General features: G+C 52.3%; 1 protein-coding gene across 1 annotated transcript; it reads left to right on the top strand.

The window, feature by feature from the left end:
- The first annotated feature begins 9679 nt into the window (after positions 1–9679).
- FOXP3 (forkhead box P3) lies at positions 9680–15544 on the top strand. The gene is given in 11 exon segments (XM_043570812.1): positions 9680–9923; positions 10452–10556; positions 10644–10782; positions 11170–11273; positions 11275–11432; positions 12325–12412; positions 12601–12681; positions 13410–13560; positions 14234–14310; positions 15050–15151; positions 15361–15544. Coding segments are annotated over 11 exon segments (1362 nt in total). The 5' UTR covers positions 9680–9716; the 3' UTR covers positions 15511–15544.
- The last annotated feature ends 635 nt before the right edge of the window (positions 15545–16179 follow it).

Here is a 16179-nt window from a genome sequence, read left to right as displayed (position 1 = left end):
CCACACTGACCACCTTCCTAGACGTCGAGAAAATCACACACTCCCACCTCAGGGCCTTTGAGCTGGCTGTTTCCTCTGGAGTCACTTAGATGTCTACATGGCTCCATCCCTCACCTCCTTCAAGTCTTTGTCAAAGGCCTCCCCTTCTCTGGGGACTTTCATGGATGTGCCTGTGTAATCCTGTGTACTCTCCCCCAGAAGCCTTCCACACAAGGGGCACCTGGGTGGCTCAGTCAGTTGAGCGTCTGACTCTTGATTTAGGCTCAGGTCACAATCCCAGGGTCGTGGGATTGAGCTCCACATTGGGCTCTGTGCTGAGTGTGCCTGCTTAAGATCCTCTCTCTCTCTCTCTCCCTCTGCCCCTCTCCCCTCCTCACTTACTCACTCTCTCTGAAAAAAAATTTTTTTAAAGTCTTCCACACAAGAGGATGTAGTCCAGTACAAAGAGGAGGTGGTGACTTCTGCCTGCCCCTCTCTGCCCAGCTGACCCCCCCACCAGCCCTCACTCTGCAAGGGTCCTGGCTCTCTGCAGCAGTAGCATCACCCCACCGACACACCAGGCCCCACTCAAGTGCCCTCCTGGTACTCTAGGCCACCATCCTCATTCAGCAATCTCCCTACTTCTCTGGCCACTCATTTCATGGAGTGAGTGACAATAAGGGAGAGATGGCCTAGGGAGGGTATAAGAAGGATGCAGCCCACACCTCTGACCCTGTAAAAGAAAACCAGCCTCCTCTCTCAAGAGGGGACAGGTCCTGGGGCAAGGAATGAGGCCTTGACCTCTAGAACTGGTCTAGTTTACAGTTAATTATACAGGGAGTATAAAGAATGTTGAGACCCAAGTCCATGAGGAGCAAGGGGTCATTAGCTTTGGTAACATCCTTAAAGTCAGCTCCCCAGGACTCCTTCCTGATGAACAAGCTCCTCACACCCTCTTGCTCACAACCACATGCCACACCTGTTAAGCCCCTGCCGTACATGAGGTCCCCGCAGGCCTCCAATCTGAGAACCTCATTCCACTTTGGTGCCTCCCCTGGCTGCCTTGCGCACACAGGCCATCTTTGGGCTTCAGATGTGTCCCACCAACTCAGAAGCCTCAACCAGTGAAAGTCTTGTTTTGAACTAATGGTAGGGAGGGTTGGTTTCTTATTCTTTTTAATTGTTGTTGTTGGCTGATTTTTTTTAGGTCTTTTTTTTTTCTATTCACCCTTTTTTTTTTCTTATCTTCACAAAGCCAGGCCATCAGGCCCCCTCTAGGCTTTTCCAGAAAGGTGAGTCTGAGTTAAGGAAAGAGGCTCTCCTTTTTTTCAGTACTTGGGAGGTGGTGAGGGGAAGAAAAAAGGTGAAGGGGCGAAGGAGTGGTTCTTGGCCCCTGGGTTTGTATCATGTGAATAAAAAGCCGTTTCCAATTTGTCTTCCCCAGGCCCGAAGCCAGTCTTGCAGAGGAGTTGGAGTAGACATTGGATGACAGAACCCTGGGCCATGCAGGGCGCTGAGGAACTGGGGGCTGGGATCCTCAGCCACAGCCTATCAGTAGAAGCCCCTGGGGCCTGGTCTCCCCTGTTAACCATTGGTTAGAGGGGGTCACTGCTGAAGTAAGGAAATGCAGCTACCAATACTTGGACAACCATAAAACCTCACAAGCTTCAAGCCCACAGAAGAATCTCCAAATCTCAGAACTTCGCTGTCACTGCATCCTAGAATTTAAAACCCAAGACTTCTGGGCTCAAGGAAACCTGGGGATTTTTAAGCCCGGCACCTTAAGAAGGCAGAGCCCCCACTTGCCAGCTCTGTCATCTTGGGCAAGTTGCTCAACTACTCGGCACCTCAGTTTTCCCCATCTGTAGGATGGCTGTGATGACAAGATGGACCGCAACAGGCTGCAGTGAGGACTGAATGTGATCATTTGTGAGAATCATTCAGCACTATGTCTGGCACCTGGAAAACTGGAGATCAGTGTCAGCTATGGGGATGATGGCGGTAATCTAGAATCCTAAAACCTTGGAAGCTGGGATTTGTCGAAGTAGAAAATTGCAAAGGCTGAGGACCTCAGAAGCATCAGGTCATGGTATCCCTGACTATGAGGGGCTTGGGGTCCCAGGGGGCCTCTGGCCATCATGAGAATGGATGCATTAACACCAGGGGCCTTGTCAGGACCTTCCCTGTAGGATACCCTCCAGGTCTGAGTTCTTAGGCTCTACGACATGATGAGGCAAGACTTTTCTCCCTTTCCTTACTCAGTGATGCTAAGTGGATTCTAGGAGCCAGTGATTCTCAGATTCTTAGATTCTGTGAATTGTGGTGGGGGGTAGAGACGGACTCCCTGCATTTTTCTCCGTGAAATAACTTCCATGCCCCTCACCCTCTGTGGGAAGACGGGATGCAGAGCTCCCCCTCCCTGGGCAGTAAGAGCAGTGCTGACCGTATCAATTCTCCCTAAGGAGAAACTGAGGCATAGAGCAAAGCAAAGATTCTGGAAACCCAGTCCTATTCAGTTTCTTTCCCTGGTGTTTCCCGTTTCATCACACACACAGAGTGATGTCTCTACCCGCTTGGGACGCCTCTGTGATTTATTTGAGTTTTTTTCCCTTGTTTTTTTTTTTTTTCTAACTCTACACACTTTTGTTTAAAAAACTGTGGTTTCTCATGAGCCCTGTTATCTCATTGATACCTCTCACCTCTGTGGTGAGGGGAAGAAATCATATTTTCAGATGACTCGTAAAGGGCAAAGAAAAAACCCAAAATTTCAAAATTTCCGTTTAAGTCTCATAATCAAGAAGAGGAGAAACAGAGTGAGTGAGAGAGAGAGAGAGCAAGAGAGAGAAAAAACTATGAGAACCCCCCCCACCCTGTGATTATCAGCACACATACTCATCGAAAAAAAATTGGATTATTAGAAGAGAGAGGTCTGTGGCTTCCACACCGTGGTTTTTCTTCTCGGTATAAAAGCAAAGTTGTTTTTGATATGCGACAGTTTCCCACAAGCCTGGCTGATCCTTTTCTGTGAGTCCACTTCAAGAAGGTGAGTGTCCCTGCTCTCCCCCATCAGATGCGGGTCCAGTGAAAGAGATGGCACAGAGGTAGGCACTGGCGGGGTGGGGGGGCGCAGTGCAGGCAGGAGCCCTCCGGTACCATCAAGACACACACAACTACTGTGGTTCCAGTCAGGTAAGATATTTTTGACAATAATAATAGTAATAATCAATGCCAGAAGACTGATAGGTAAAGTACTTAATCAATGTGTGGGCAGAGGCAAAGATAAATAAACTGATATATAGATGGGCAGGACTTTTAAAATATGCCAACTGCCCGTCTTTATGAATTCCCGAGCCTTGAACAACCTGAAACACTGCCCAGGTGTAACTGAAAATTTCAACTACACCTCTCCCTCCTCTTTGTCTCTTGACTCCTGATAGCTCCCATCCCTCTCTGTCTGCTGGTCCTGTCTCCCTCTTTCCATGTTGCTCTGCCCCTCTCTTTCTGTCTTTTTCCCAGGTACTCAGACTCTCCACCACTCTGTCTTTCTCTGGCTCTGCCCAGCTTCCCTGTCTCTGTCTGTCTATCTCCCACTGTCTCTCCTGCTCTCTTGTCTAGCCTCCCCCACCTGCCTTCCCACCCACCATCCAGCACAGAGCTTTGGACTGTTGGTGCTTAATAATAGTGTATTGAGTAACGTTGATGAAGACATTTACATTTTACAAGAGTGAGCATCAGTTTTGTTTGCCCCGATCGAAGGAGGGTTGTGAGCTGTCAAGTCAGGCTGAGCATTTCATTGAATTTGTGCTTGCATGGCATGAAAGACCCTCCTGGGGGGCACTTTGAGTCACTGGCAATGTGATTTAGCTCTGTGGTCCTACCCCAGGACTGTGTGTGTGTGTGTGTGTGTGTGTGTGTGTGTCCAGAGTCCATGTCCAGGAACCAAGCAGTCGTTCAGGGCTGGGGCGAGCTCATCTCTGCAGGCTTAGCAAGTGCTGACTCTTCACTGTTAGTATTTTTTTTTAAACCAAGTTAGAACCACTCTCTCTGTTGGTATTGTTCCTGCTTTATTCAAAGAATAGGAGCATTTTTGTAGATCACTAAAAATTGTTCCAACAGACGATCTTTCATGGCTGTCAAGACTGTCCTCACATTGGTATGAACCATGAATTGACCAAGTGCCAATTATTAGACGTTCAGGTTATTTCTAGATTTTCCCCAGAATCATCCCTGATTAGTTCCTTGGATTCCTGAAAATGGAGTTGCCAGGGCAAGACGTGTGTGCGTTTTTAAGGTTTCCGACCCTCTCTGCAAATTGTTCTTCCAAAAGGTTGTCCTGTTTTATGCTCCTTGTACTCGAGCTAGCCCCTGGGTGGGTATTATCATTTTTAAGTCCTTTCTCAGCATAACAGGTAAGAAAAAATATTACCACATTGTTGAAATTTGCATTCTTTGATTACTTATACTGTTGATCATTCGTACTTTTTCTTAAGTCATCTGGTCATATCCCTAGTCCTAATAGAGTGTTCATCATTTTTTCTTATTGATTTGTCACAGCTTTTTATTTAGAAAGGATATTAACCTTCCAATAGCCATACATATGTAGCAAATATTTTCCCCCAATTTATCACTTTTTATATTTGTTTATGGAGTTTTGTGATGCTATGATGTTTTTATATAGTCAAATGGGTTACTCTTTTCTTCTGTGGTTACTGTCTCTGGTTTTGTGCTTAGAAAGTCCTTGAAAATGAGATAAATTTTCGCCTGTGTTGGCTTCTAGTCTCTTTTATGGCTTCATTTTTTCCATTTGCTGTGGAGGTTAAGAGTGTGGGTACTGGAGCCAGACTGTCTGGGACAAACCCAGCCTCACACCAAGTCATCTGTGTGATTTTTAGCTAGGCATTTAACTTGTCTGTACCTTCATTTCCTCATATGTACTGTGATGATTCTAGTAGTACCTACCTCAAAGAGTTGTTATAAGGATTAAATATCTTAACCATGTTAAGTGCTTAGCATAGAGTCTGGCATTCAGTAAACCCAAAGGCAGCATTAGATATTATCGTTTATCTCTTTAATAGATCTGGATTTTATTGCAGGGTCCATGATCATGACATTTCAAACTGGGCAGAGAGGAATTGGTGGGAAAATGGACTGATTATTCGTTGAATAACTTTATTTTCCCCTTAATTGTCCCAGAAACACTTGTTAAACAATATATTCTCCCCTGTCTCCCAGTTTGAAATGCCACATTCATCACAAACTCGATTCCCTCTAGACATTGGCCTGTGATTGAGCTTCCCATTTTGTTCTGTTCCTCAGTGTCTGTTCTTATACCTGGGCCATCCCGATTTGCTGATTGTTGCTTTGCAGTACAATATATTCCCTGGCCATAGGTCCCCAGCATCTTGCCCTTCCTTATTCCTTGTTATTTGATGCAGCCTCAGTTCCTCCAGCCAAAAACCAGCTAACAGTAACTGTTCTTATCTGGGGCATCCCTCTCTGTCTCTGTCTCTGTCTCTGTCTCTCTCTCTCTCTCTGTCTCTCTCCATCTCTATGTGCTGTTGTTTCTGTCTCTTGTCCTTTTTGTTTCTCTCATTTTCTGTCTCCCTTTTTGTGTGTACTTCTATGACTTTCTGCTCCTATGAGTTCCCCTCCCCCATCTCTGTCACTCTGTCTCTCTTTCTCTCAGCATCTCACACTCTCTGTTTATCTCTGTCCCACCTCATGTTTCTCCCATCTCTCTGTATCTCTTGTTCTCTGGGTCTTTCTGTTCCCCTATGTCTATCTGTCTGTCTCTTTCTGTTTCTGTCTCTATGTATCCCTGTCTCTCAGTCCCCTGGATAGAGGGGCAGTTGTCAACTTGATGCCCTGCAGACAGGTGAACAACTCACCCAGACACAAAGTAGAAGGGCCCTGGCCCTCATCTACTCCATGCCTCTCCCCACCCAGTGTACAAAGGGGCAAATTGAGGCCCAGAGATGGGCAGGAGGGCTTCTCCCAAGGCCTCACAGAGAAGCAGAGGCAAAGTTGAGACCCAAGCTCAGACCATGGGATTCTCAGTGAGACCCTGGTTCTGTCTGCCCCCACCATGGGCCTCAGTTTACTTCTCAGCACCCATGAGGGGAGGAGGGGGACCTGAGCTGCCCACCAGCTGCTGCCATTCCTCCTTCTGCCTTCTCATGACTTGGGCCCTTAGGCAGGAGGCTCTGTGGCCACATGGGCCAGTGTAGGGCCCAGCCTCACAAGAGCTAGTCTGGGTGGGGTCCCATAGTCCCATGGGTTCAGAGGCCTTTTGGCCAGAGGGTGGTGATACTGGAGGGACATAAGTCAGTCAATGTATCTGTGTCTAGCTATGAATAGAGCTTAGCCATGTCCCAAGAGTTGACCCTGGCCCCTGGTAACTTCCATCCTGGAGCCCCTCCATAGAGCCTGGCAGTGGGCTCTCTACTGGCAAAGGCCGAGGCTTTTCCTGCTCCATGCCATGAGGCAGGCCCTAGCTGAAGGCACGCTGGCCTCTACCTCCCTGCCTCCTTCCCTATCCCTCATGGAATGGCTATGAGTGTGGGAACATCATCCCAGAATGGAGGGGAGACTGAGGCCCTGTACGTGTTCATTTACCGAGCTGACATTTTGTTAAGCATTTCATGTGCATTAACTTTAGAAGAGGGGTACTATTACTGTCCCACTTTACATATGAGCCTGAGGAGAGTTATAGCTAGTTAGTGGCATAGCCCAGCCCCAGGCTGGGGGAAGGAGAGGAGATGATTCTGACCCTCCTGCCTTCACAGAACTTAGGAGGGAGGCTAAGAGGAGACTTGCTACAATTCCAAGCCTGGTAAGCCAGAGACCCTATGAAGTAGTGACCTTCCTGTCCTTCAGGGAGTTCTAGTGAGTTTGGACACCATTGACATTGGCCTTCCCATATTGAGAGGTTGGACCCCTGAACCCCATAGAGTGGGTTTGAGATTCTGAGATCCTTTGAACCTAAGAAATGATGTTCTGTGATTCTGAAGTATAGTGATTCTGAGGTTCTGTGATTCTGGCATAGTACCATTTGAAGATCCCCAGGGTCCCAATACCTGTAGGCTCTACACGGTACTCCGCAAGCATCAAACCTTGGGCCTCTCCATGGCCCAAGAAGGGCCAGGTCTACAGGGCCCAGGGCTTGTCATGGTGGCCAGATGGACGTCACTCACCACATCCGCAAGCACCCACATCACCCCCACCTGGGCCAAGCCAGCTGCAGGATGGGCCAGCCAATTCTCGGAACGAAACCCGTGGGGTGGGGTATCTGCCCCCTTCTCTTCCTCCTTGGTGCCGATGAAGCCCAGTGCATCCGGCCGCCATGACGTCAATGGCGGAAAATCTGGGGAAGTGACAACAGGGCCCAGATGCAGACCCCGATATGAAAACACACTCTGTGTCCCAGAAACATCCTCCATGCAGCTTCTGAGAAACAGTCAGAAAGGGACGCCCCAACAGACGATGCAGGAAGCCGGCTGCCCAGCCCGGCCCTCCAGGTTCCCCACCACCAGACAGACCCTATCTATGTCCCCTTTCTGAGAATGTATTGATGCTTCCCTGAGTCTGGCCATTCCAGATGTGTTTGGGGAGGAGATTTCTTATAAGCCCCAGCCAAGTGTCCAGGCAGCTTCAGAAGTGACCACAGGCCAGCGATGTGGGCCAGGCCAGAGTGGTAGAAACCATCTATAAACTGACCAAAAATCGGTATTCGTTTACTCAGTTTTCTGTAACAAATTACCACAAACCAGGGGGCTTAAACAACAGAAATTTATTGTCTCACAGTTCTGGAGGCCAGGAGTCCGAGATCAAGGTGCAGGTAGGGTTGGTTCCTTCTGACGCTGCGAGGGAGAATCTGTCCATGCCGCTCTCCTAGCTACTGGTGGATTCTTGGCAGTCTTTGACATGCCTTGGCTTCTAGAAGCATCACCTCAATCTCTGCCCTCATGAATTTGTTCACCTCCTCATGGTCACTGAGTTCTGAGCCTCCGTAGACCCAGGCTCTTGATTCTCACTCAGTAATGTTCTAACCCTGAGAGCCTAAGAATTTAGTACCTGGTTTCTCACCTCCAACCTCCCTCTGCACTAGAGCTCTGTCAACCCCTGTGAGCTCACAGTAAAGAAAGGAAGGAGCAACTGTTCCCCTAAACCCTCCTTGTGCTGGCCTAGGCTACTATCGGCAGCTGTGTGCCTAACCCAGTGCTGCGGGGTGGGGATTCTCTCTCTCTCTTTCACACACACACACACACACACAGCCCCACATCAGGGGCCTTGTGAAATGTGCACACATTCACACTTTCTGGAGAAATATATGGAGCTCTCAAGTTGCCATGGGACTGTGAAACGCTGCACCTGGGTGTCCCCTTCAGTAAAACGGAGGCTGGACTAGGCAGTCCCTTCCAGCTCTGGCTTCCTCTTAGACTGGGATTCCGAGAAACTGAAGCCCTGCCTGTTGCAGAGTGTAAGGTTCTGGGGCTCAGCAAAGGTGCCTGGAGCCATTATGGAGGACTTTCTGGATAGGGTTCAGATAGGGCATACGGAGGAAGAGCAGACTTTCCAGGCAGGGCATATAGCACAAGTGCAGGCTTGGACAGCAGAGTTGGGATAAACTCTGGTGGGGGCTGAATCAAGATGCTCCCACAGGCCTTGGCTCAAGAGAGCCGGTCTCTCCTTTCTGGCACCTGCCATGTCAGCTCCGTTTGGGGCAAGAGCCCAGAGATGATCAGACCCCGCCCCTGCCTGGGCCCCAGACTCCTGTACTCAGCTGCCGCTCAGTATTTCCACTGGCATGTCTAACACCAGACCCTTTGTGTCTATCCACACCTGGTGTCCTCACCCCCAACCTTGCTGTCCCCGTTGTCCCTATCTCAGGTGATGTCTGCTCTGTCCTTCCAGCTGCTCAAATACCTGGAGGTCACCTTGACCCTCCCTTTTTCACCACCCCCCACCACATCCAAGCTGCCAGCATATTCTCCTGACTCCACCTTCAAAACACTCAAAATCCACCTACTTCTTACCATCTCCACTGCCACCCCCCTGGTCTGTGCCCCAGCTGTCACTTGCTTGGATTATCACAGGAGCCTCCTCACCAGTACTCCTGTTTTCACCTTCCTAGAGTCTGTCCCTCTCACAGCAGCCAGAGGGATCTTGAGTCCATGCCCCCCTCCACTCTTGTGTATGCCAGGTCACTGGGATAAAATAATGCCACCAGGAGAGTCATGGACCAGTCCCAGCAGGATCAGCAAAGGTCACGTGGCCTGTGCAGAGTGCAGAGAGGCCCAGGTGGCTGAGGCCTGGAGACAAGCCTCAAATGGTTGGGGAAAAAAGCTGAGACCTGCCCTGGCTGAGGCCCCACAAACCACCCCAAATCCCCCACCTCCCTTGTGGAGGACATATCGCCACCAGGGCTGTGCCAGCATGCACAGGCAAGCCGAGTGCTGGACCAGTGCACATCTGCACACGGGGCATGTGTGGAGACACACACATACCTGTATTCCTGACACCAATGTGTGTGTGGTGTGTGCCACACGTACACGTGACCAGTGCTGGGGTTCAGCTGGGGAGCCTTTGGGGACATGCCCCAGCCAATGCCTGCTCTGACCAACAGAGGTGCCCACGTGGTTCAGGTGGTTGAGCAGTTCACACACACACACCCCACAAGGGACATGTGTAACTCCTTCCCCATATGTCCCCACAGCCTGCCCTCGGACAAGGACCCAATGCCCAACCCCAGGCCAGCCAAGCCCTCGGCCCCTTCCTTGGCACTTGGCCCATCCCCAGGAGCCTCACCCAGCTGGAGGGCTGGACCCAAGACTTCAGACCTGCTGGGGGCCAAGGGCCCAGGGGCAACCTTCCAGGGCCGGGACCTCCGAGGCGGGGCCCATGCCTCCTCCTCTTTGAACCCCATGCCACCATCACAGCTGCAGGTGAGGCCCAGGGCCCAGAATGGGGCAGGCAGGGTGGGGTACCTGGGGCTACAGGTGCCGACCTTTACTGTGGCACTGGGCGGGGGGCCCAGCTGGGGCACAGGAAGTGGTTTTCTGGGTCCCAGGCAAGTCTGTGACTTATGCAGATGTCACAGGGCCAAGAAAGTCCCCAGTTAGCAGGTCTCAGAGATTCGAGGCTCTCCCCAACCTCCCAATCCTTGTCTCAGGAGAGGAGATCCTATCATGGTCCCACAGGCATGGCCATGTGACCCCATCCCCATGCGACAGAGGGGAGGGCTGGAGCCCAAAGAGTTGAGGCGATAGGATTGAGGCCAGCTCTGCCACTTATTAGCTGCTTGATCTTGAAAAAGTCATTCACTCTCCCTGAGCCTCAGTTTCCTCATATGCGCAAAGGGGATGGTCAGAGTCCCTGCCATGTAGGCTTGTGGTGAGGAGCATGTGAATTAGACATGTAGGCCAATGAGAAGGATGACATCTCACCTGCCTGCCTTCTCCCCACCCCCCCAGCTGCCTACAGTGCCCCTAGTCATGGTGGCACCCTCTGGGACACGGCTGGGCCCCTCGCCCCACTTGCAGGCACTCCTCCAGGACAGGCCACACTTCATGCACCAGGTACTGACCCGGACTGGGCAGGGAGGAGGGAGCAGGGAGGAGAACTGGGTGGGGGCAGGCTAAACCACAGCCCATATGTGCCCCCAGCTCTCAACGGTGGATACCCACGCTCGGACCCCTGTGCTGCAGGTGCGCCCACTGGACAGCCCAGCTATGATCAGCCTCCCACCACCCACTGCTGCCACTGGTGTCTTCTCCCTCAAGGCCCGGCCCGGCCTGCCACCTGGTAACACCCCACCCCACGGCTCTACAGAACCCGAGCCCCCAAGTCCTTGAACGTGAGCAGTGTAGGCTGCTGAATGGTAGCCCTCAGGAGGGCAGAGGTATCAGGCCTTATCATATTGGAAACTCCAACCTCCAAAAAAATGTCAGGCTCACAACCTTAAAGACGTAGAATGTCAGAATCATGGAACTGCAGATCTTTGCATAGTCAAAATGTCAGCACTTGCAAATGGCAGTCTTTGAGCGGCTCCACCAGAAGCCTTGGACGTGAGGGACAACAGAACCCATTGGGAGTCAGGGCCTGCGAAGCTCAGGAGGGTGGGAAGCTCAAAATGAGAGTCTCTGTGGGCTGAGCTCTCAGTCCCCAAAGGTGCCCTGTCCTGACCTACAGGAATCAACGTGGCCAGCCTGGAATGGGTGTCCAGGGAGCCGGCACTGCTCTGCACCTTCCCAAGCCCCAGCACACCCCGGAAAGACAGGTCAGTGGACAAGGCTGGGAAGGACCCCTGCCCTGGCATTCCCTCCCCTGAACACCCTCTGTTCCCCCAGCACCCTTTCAACCGTGCCCCAGGGCTCCTATTCACTGCTGGCAAATGGTGTCTGCAAGTGGCCTGGATGTGAGAAGGTCTTCGAGGAGCCAGAGGATTTCCTCAAGTGAGTGACCCAGGCCCTATCCTGTCCGGGAGGGGCCCCAGTTTGTAGGAGGAGGCCTGTGGTACAGGTCTCAGCTCAGGCCTCATAGGTAGCGAAGAGGCAAAAGGCAAAGGCTGAGACTGTAGGTTCAAATCCCAGCTCTATCACTCACTGGCTGTGTGACCTTGGGCAAGTTACTTAGCTTCTCTGGGCCTTGGTTTCCTCATCTGTGTAATGGGGCATCATAATAGAGGTACATACTATTATTTACCTCCATTTTACAGATACAGAAACTGAGGCCAAAAAAAGTTAAGTGTCTTGATCAAGATCACCCAGTTCCTAAGTGACAGAGCTGTGGTTTGAACCCAGGCAGAAGGTTCCAGGCTCCAGAAACCACACTCCTAACTGCTTTGCCCTGCTACCCCTGATACCAACACACCAACCTGATTTTATTGATCCCTAAAGTCCTAGATTCTCACAGTGGCTGTTGCTGCCTCCCTCAGCCCCATCACACACGCACATACCCCTTCTCCAACCAAACCCAACTATCAGTGGCGACTCTGCACCCTGTCTTCTTCACGACCAGGCCTTTACACAGGCTGTCCCCTCCACCTGGGGTGCCCCTCCTGCCATCACCTACCTGGCCTTCTCTCAGTTTAGCAGCCTTCCAACATCATCTCCAGCACCCTGGCCAGGCTCAGCTGGTGAGCTCAGGCCTGGCACCAGGAGGTGCCAAGTAGCGTGTGTTGAAGGAATAGCAGGTATAAGAGGAAGACTGAGGTATAGAGAGGGGAGGGAGGCTGAGACTCCGAAGAGAGAACTCCCAGAGTGTCTGGCCCTCCTCACTTGGAATATTTGAGCCAGGAAGCCAGGTCCACCATGGTCACCCACATGGAATCTCCTCCCAACCCAGGCACTGCCAGGCGGACCATCTCCTGGATGAGAAGGGCAGGGCACAGTGTCTCCTCCAGAGGGAAGTGGTGCAGTCTTTGGAACAGCAGGTGATGTAGGGGAGGGGTGGTTGGGCGATGATGGGCAAGCCTTATGTCCACCCTGTGCCAGGAGCCAAGTTCACCCAGGATGGGGGCTGGCATAAAGGGAGGGGGTGGAGCACTCCCAGGGAACGTGAGCAAAAAGGTGTGGTGGAGAATGGCCAAGGTGAGGCCTCACTTTATGCCCATCCTCACAGCTGGTGCTGGAGAAGGAGAAGCTGGGTGCTATGCAGGCCCACCTGGCTGGGAAGATGGCTCTGACCAAAGCTCCATCCACGGTGAGCCACGCCAGGCCCGTAGGCGGCACAGACTGCTTGAGGGGGGGAAGGGATGGGGACTTGTCCTTGCACCCAGGCCCCAGGACATCTGGGCCCCTGTCCCCAGCTCCAAACATTCCCAGACCTGGAAATCTGTCCCCTCCAACTACAAAGCCTCTGACCCTAAGATCCCAAAACATCATGCTCTTGAGTTTTCAAAGCAACAGCAAATAGCCAGACACTGACTGAATACAGACCCCGTGCTACTGGCAGGATTGGCTATGTAATTCGCAGGGCCCAGTGCAAGATAACAACACGGGGCTCAGATTTCAAGATGATAACCACAGAGGAGTAAACAAAGTGCAGGGATCTATGTGATTAAACAGGTCACACACCCATGAAGCAGGCCCCGGGTGCCAGGCACCGTTTCTGAGAACGTTGCTAGAGCATATTGATTTAATCCTCAATAGGTATTACCATCATCCCTAAGGTCACAGGTCACAGTTGGGGAGAAGAGAAGCCTGATTCAACCCCAGCTCGAGGCCCCAGCTTTGGTGTTCTACACACACACACACACACACACACACGGGTCCACACGCACACTCTAATAAATAGAGCTCACACTGCTTCATGGGATTCCACATCAGACGAATTGAGAAGAGAGCTCCCTTGCTTTTAAAAAACACTTATTTAAAATTCAAGTGGAAAGTTTAAGGGTCTGAATCACCAGCCTCTCCCTCCTCCTGCAGGCGTCATCCGACAAGGGCTCCTGCTGCATCATGGCCACTGGCACCCCAGCCGCCACTGGCCCAGCCTGGCCCAGCCCCCAGGAGGCCCCCGACGGCCTGTTTGCTGTGCGGAGGCACCTCTGGGGCAGCCATGGAAATAGCACATTCCCAGGCAAGGATGTCCCATGCCATACTTGGTGCCCCTTGAACCCCTAATGCCCCTGACTGGCACTGGGTGGGAGACAGGAGCCCCAATAGTGCTCTTCCCCAGCACTGCCACCCAGCCTTTGGGAAAACACAACTGCTTACAAAAGCTGTCTCTCAGCATTTCCAAGGCCTGCAAGCCCCCCACTATGGTTTCTAATTTCTAGCCCCATCTCTCCTGGGGACTTGGAGAGAAGCCCTCATTCTGGGCTTCAGCTACTCCATTTGGTCATTAGAAGGGAGGAAACTAGCTAAGCAACTCCCAGGGACTCTCCTTTTCCCTTCTCCCAAGCTCACGAATCCCCTACTACCCACAAGGTCCGGGGCCAGGAGCTTATCAGGGATCAGGGCCCTTGAGTGTCATCCTGGCTCTGCCACGTGGCCAGTTACATCCCTTTGTGTGCATACTCCACTTCCTTTAAACTTTGGAAACAATAAGGCCCATTGAGGTGGGAGTGGTACAAACAGTAAATGATACATTTGATGTCCGGTGCTCAGCACAAGAACTGTGATGGTGAAGCCTGGTGCTGTTAGCAAGGGATTTTAGGATTTTAGCTGCGTAGACTCTGCTTGTAGACTGGAGGATGGGAGAGGGGGCGAGGAGCCCCGGAATGGGACCTGACTCTCCCCCATTCCTACAGAGTTCTTCCACAACATGGATTACTTCAAGTTCCACGACATGCGGCCACCCTTCACCTACGCCACCCTCATCCGCTGGGTAAGCAGGCAGCACAGACCATGGAGAAGGAAAAGAAACGGGGTGGGGACAAGCCTCCCACAGTCCCAGCCTTCCTCTTGAGTGCCCCCAGTACAGGCTCCTGCACGAACAAACCCATGTCTCAGATGCGACCCCCACGCTGGCTTCACCCCAGACCTGCCCCGAGCCCAAACCTAACCACTACCCAGGCCAGATTCAGGCCCTTGACCCACCCCTTCCCTTATGCCCATCTCAACCCCATACTTAACCCCCTCCTGGACCTGTAAAATAGCCCCCAAACCAACCTGATCTTTGCCCCTGGCCCTAAACCCACCCCAGATATTATCCTAACTCCTTCCCTAGTCCTCACATATCCCAATGTGCCCACATATCCCCCAGCTGGACCCTGCCTCTAACCACTTCCTTGTGACACCTGTCTGACCCTTGTCCTCACCCCATCCCAACCCCTTCATCTGAATCTCCCTAATGCCTTCCCAGAACTTTCATCAGGGCCTGCCTAGACCTTCATCCTAGGCCCACACCTAATCCCTACACAACATCACACATTCCCCTACCTATCCCTAGCCCCATCCTGACATCCTGACCCAGAACCTCACTGCAGCCATCATCTCTGACCCTTAAACCCATTCCTAAATCCAAACAAATCAAGCTCCCACAGTTCTACCCGTGTCAGATACTGCCACCCTCAGCCCAACTATGAGGGAGTGGCTCCCTTACCCCCACACCCCCTTACCCCCAGGCCATCCTGGAGGCTCCTGAGAAGCAGCGGACCCTCAACGAGATCTACCACTGGTTCACACGCATGTTTGCCTTCTTCAGAAACCACCCCGCCACCTGGAAGGTGAGGTCCTTTGGGGTGGTGGTGGCTGGGAGGGCCTCAAATGCCACCGTGGTGCTGCACCAAGTTCAGGAGTGGGAGGGCCTGAGGCTGGGCTTGCAGGCATGCTGGAAAGGGGCAGGAGGCCGGTTCTTGGTGAGTAGTGCTGACCTTGGAGGATGGTTGCCTACCCATCTCCCCTGCCCCTGGCCTGGCCGGCCTTCCTTCCACAGAATGCCATCCGCCACAACCTGAGCCTACACAAATGCTTTGTGCGGGTGGAGAGTGAGAAGGGGGCCGTGTGGACCGTGGATGAATTCGAGTTCCGCAAGAAGAGGAGCCAGAGGCCCAGCAGGTGTTCCAACCCCACACCTGGCCCCTAATCTCAAGACCAAGGAAAGGAGGAAGGAAGGACAGGGGCCGAAACGGGGGACGGGGTGGGGGTGGTGGAAGTGGCCTGGGGCAGGGGTGGCAGGCCCCAGATGTGCCCACAGGGACCAAGAAGTGAGGGGTGCACAGTCTTGCCTGTCAGGGACCCTGATCCTCAGCTGACTACCCTCCTATATCATATGCTCTGCACCAAGGCTGCTCACAGAGGCCTGGCTTCCTACAAGCTCTTTAGCCAAACTGAGCCTTTGCAACCAACCACACACATGGCCTGCCTCAGTCACTCTCCCAGATGACCCTGGGGGCTCAAAAAGACACACAGGCAGTCACAGTCCTGTCCCTCGGATGCAATACAAGCACCAAAACACAAAGAGCCTGCCACAGCACACCCAGGCAACCTCAAATCTGCAATCACGCAGACGATCGCACCTGAGCACAGTTCTGTCAGCCCACATACCCCAAAGCACACACCCACAACCATCCTCCAGGCCCATAGGTATAGGGCCACACGGGGTGTGCCCAAGCAGCCTTGGTAGCTTCAGGATCTCAGGACCCAAAGAACCACACAGACACATACCAGTCACACACATCCTCCGGCAGCTCCCAACAAATCCTCTTGGTCACACAGCCCATCAGAACACACCTGTGCATCTCACGTGTGCGCA

Source organism: Prionailurus bengalensis, chromosome X (assembly GCF_016509475.1).
Source record: "Prionailurus bengalensis isolate Pbe53 chromosome X, Fcat_Pben_1.1_paternal_pri, whole genome shotgun sequence".
Taxonomy (NCBI): Eukaryota; Metazoa; Chordata; class Mammalia; order Carnivora; family Felidae; genus Prionailurus; species Prionailurus bengalensis.
The sequence above is the reverse complement of the archived record's forward strand: the minus strand, read 5'-3'. Positions and strand labels throughout refer to the sequence as shown.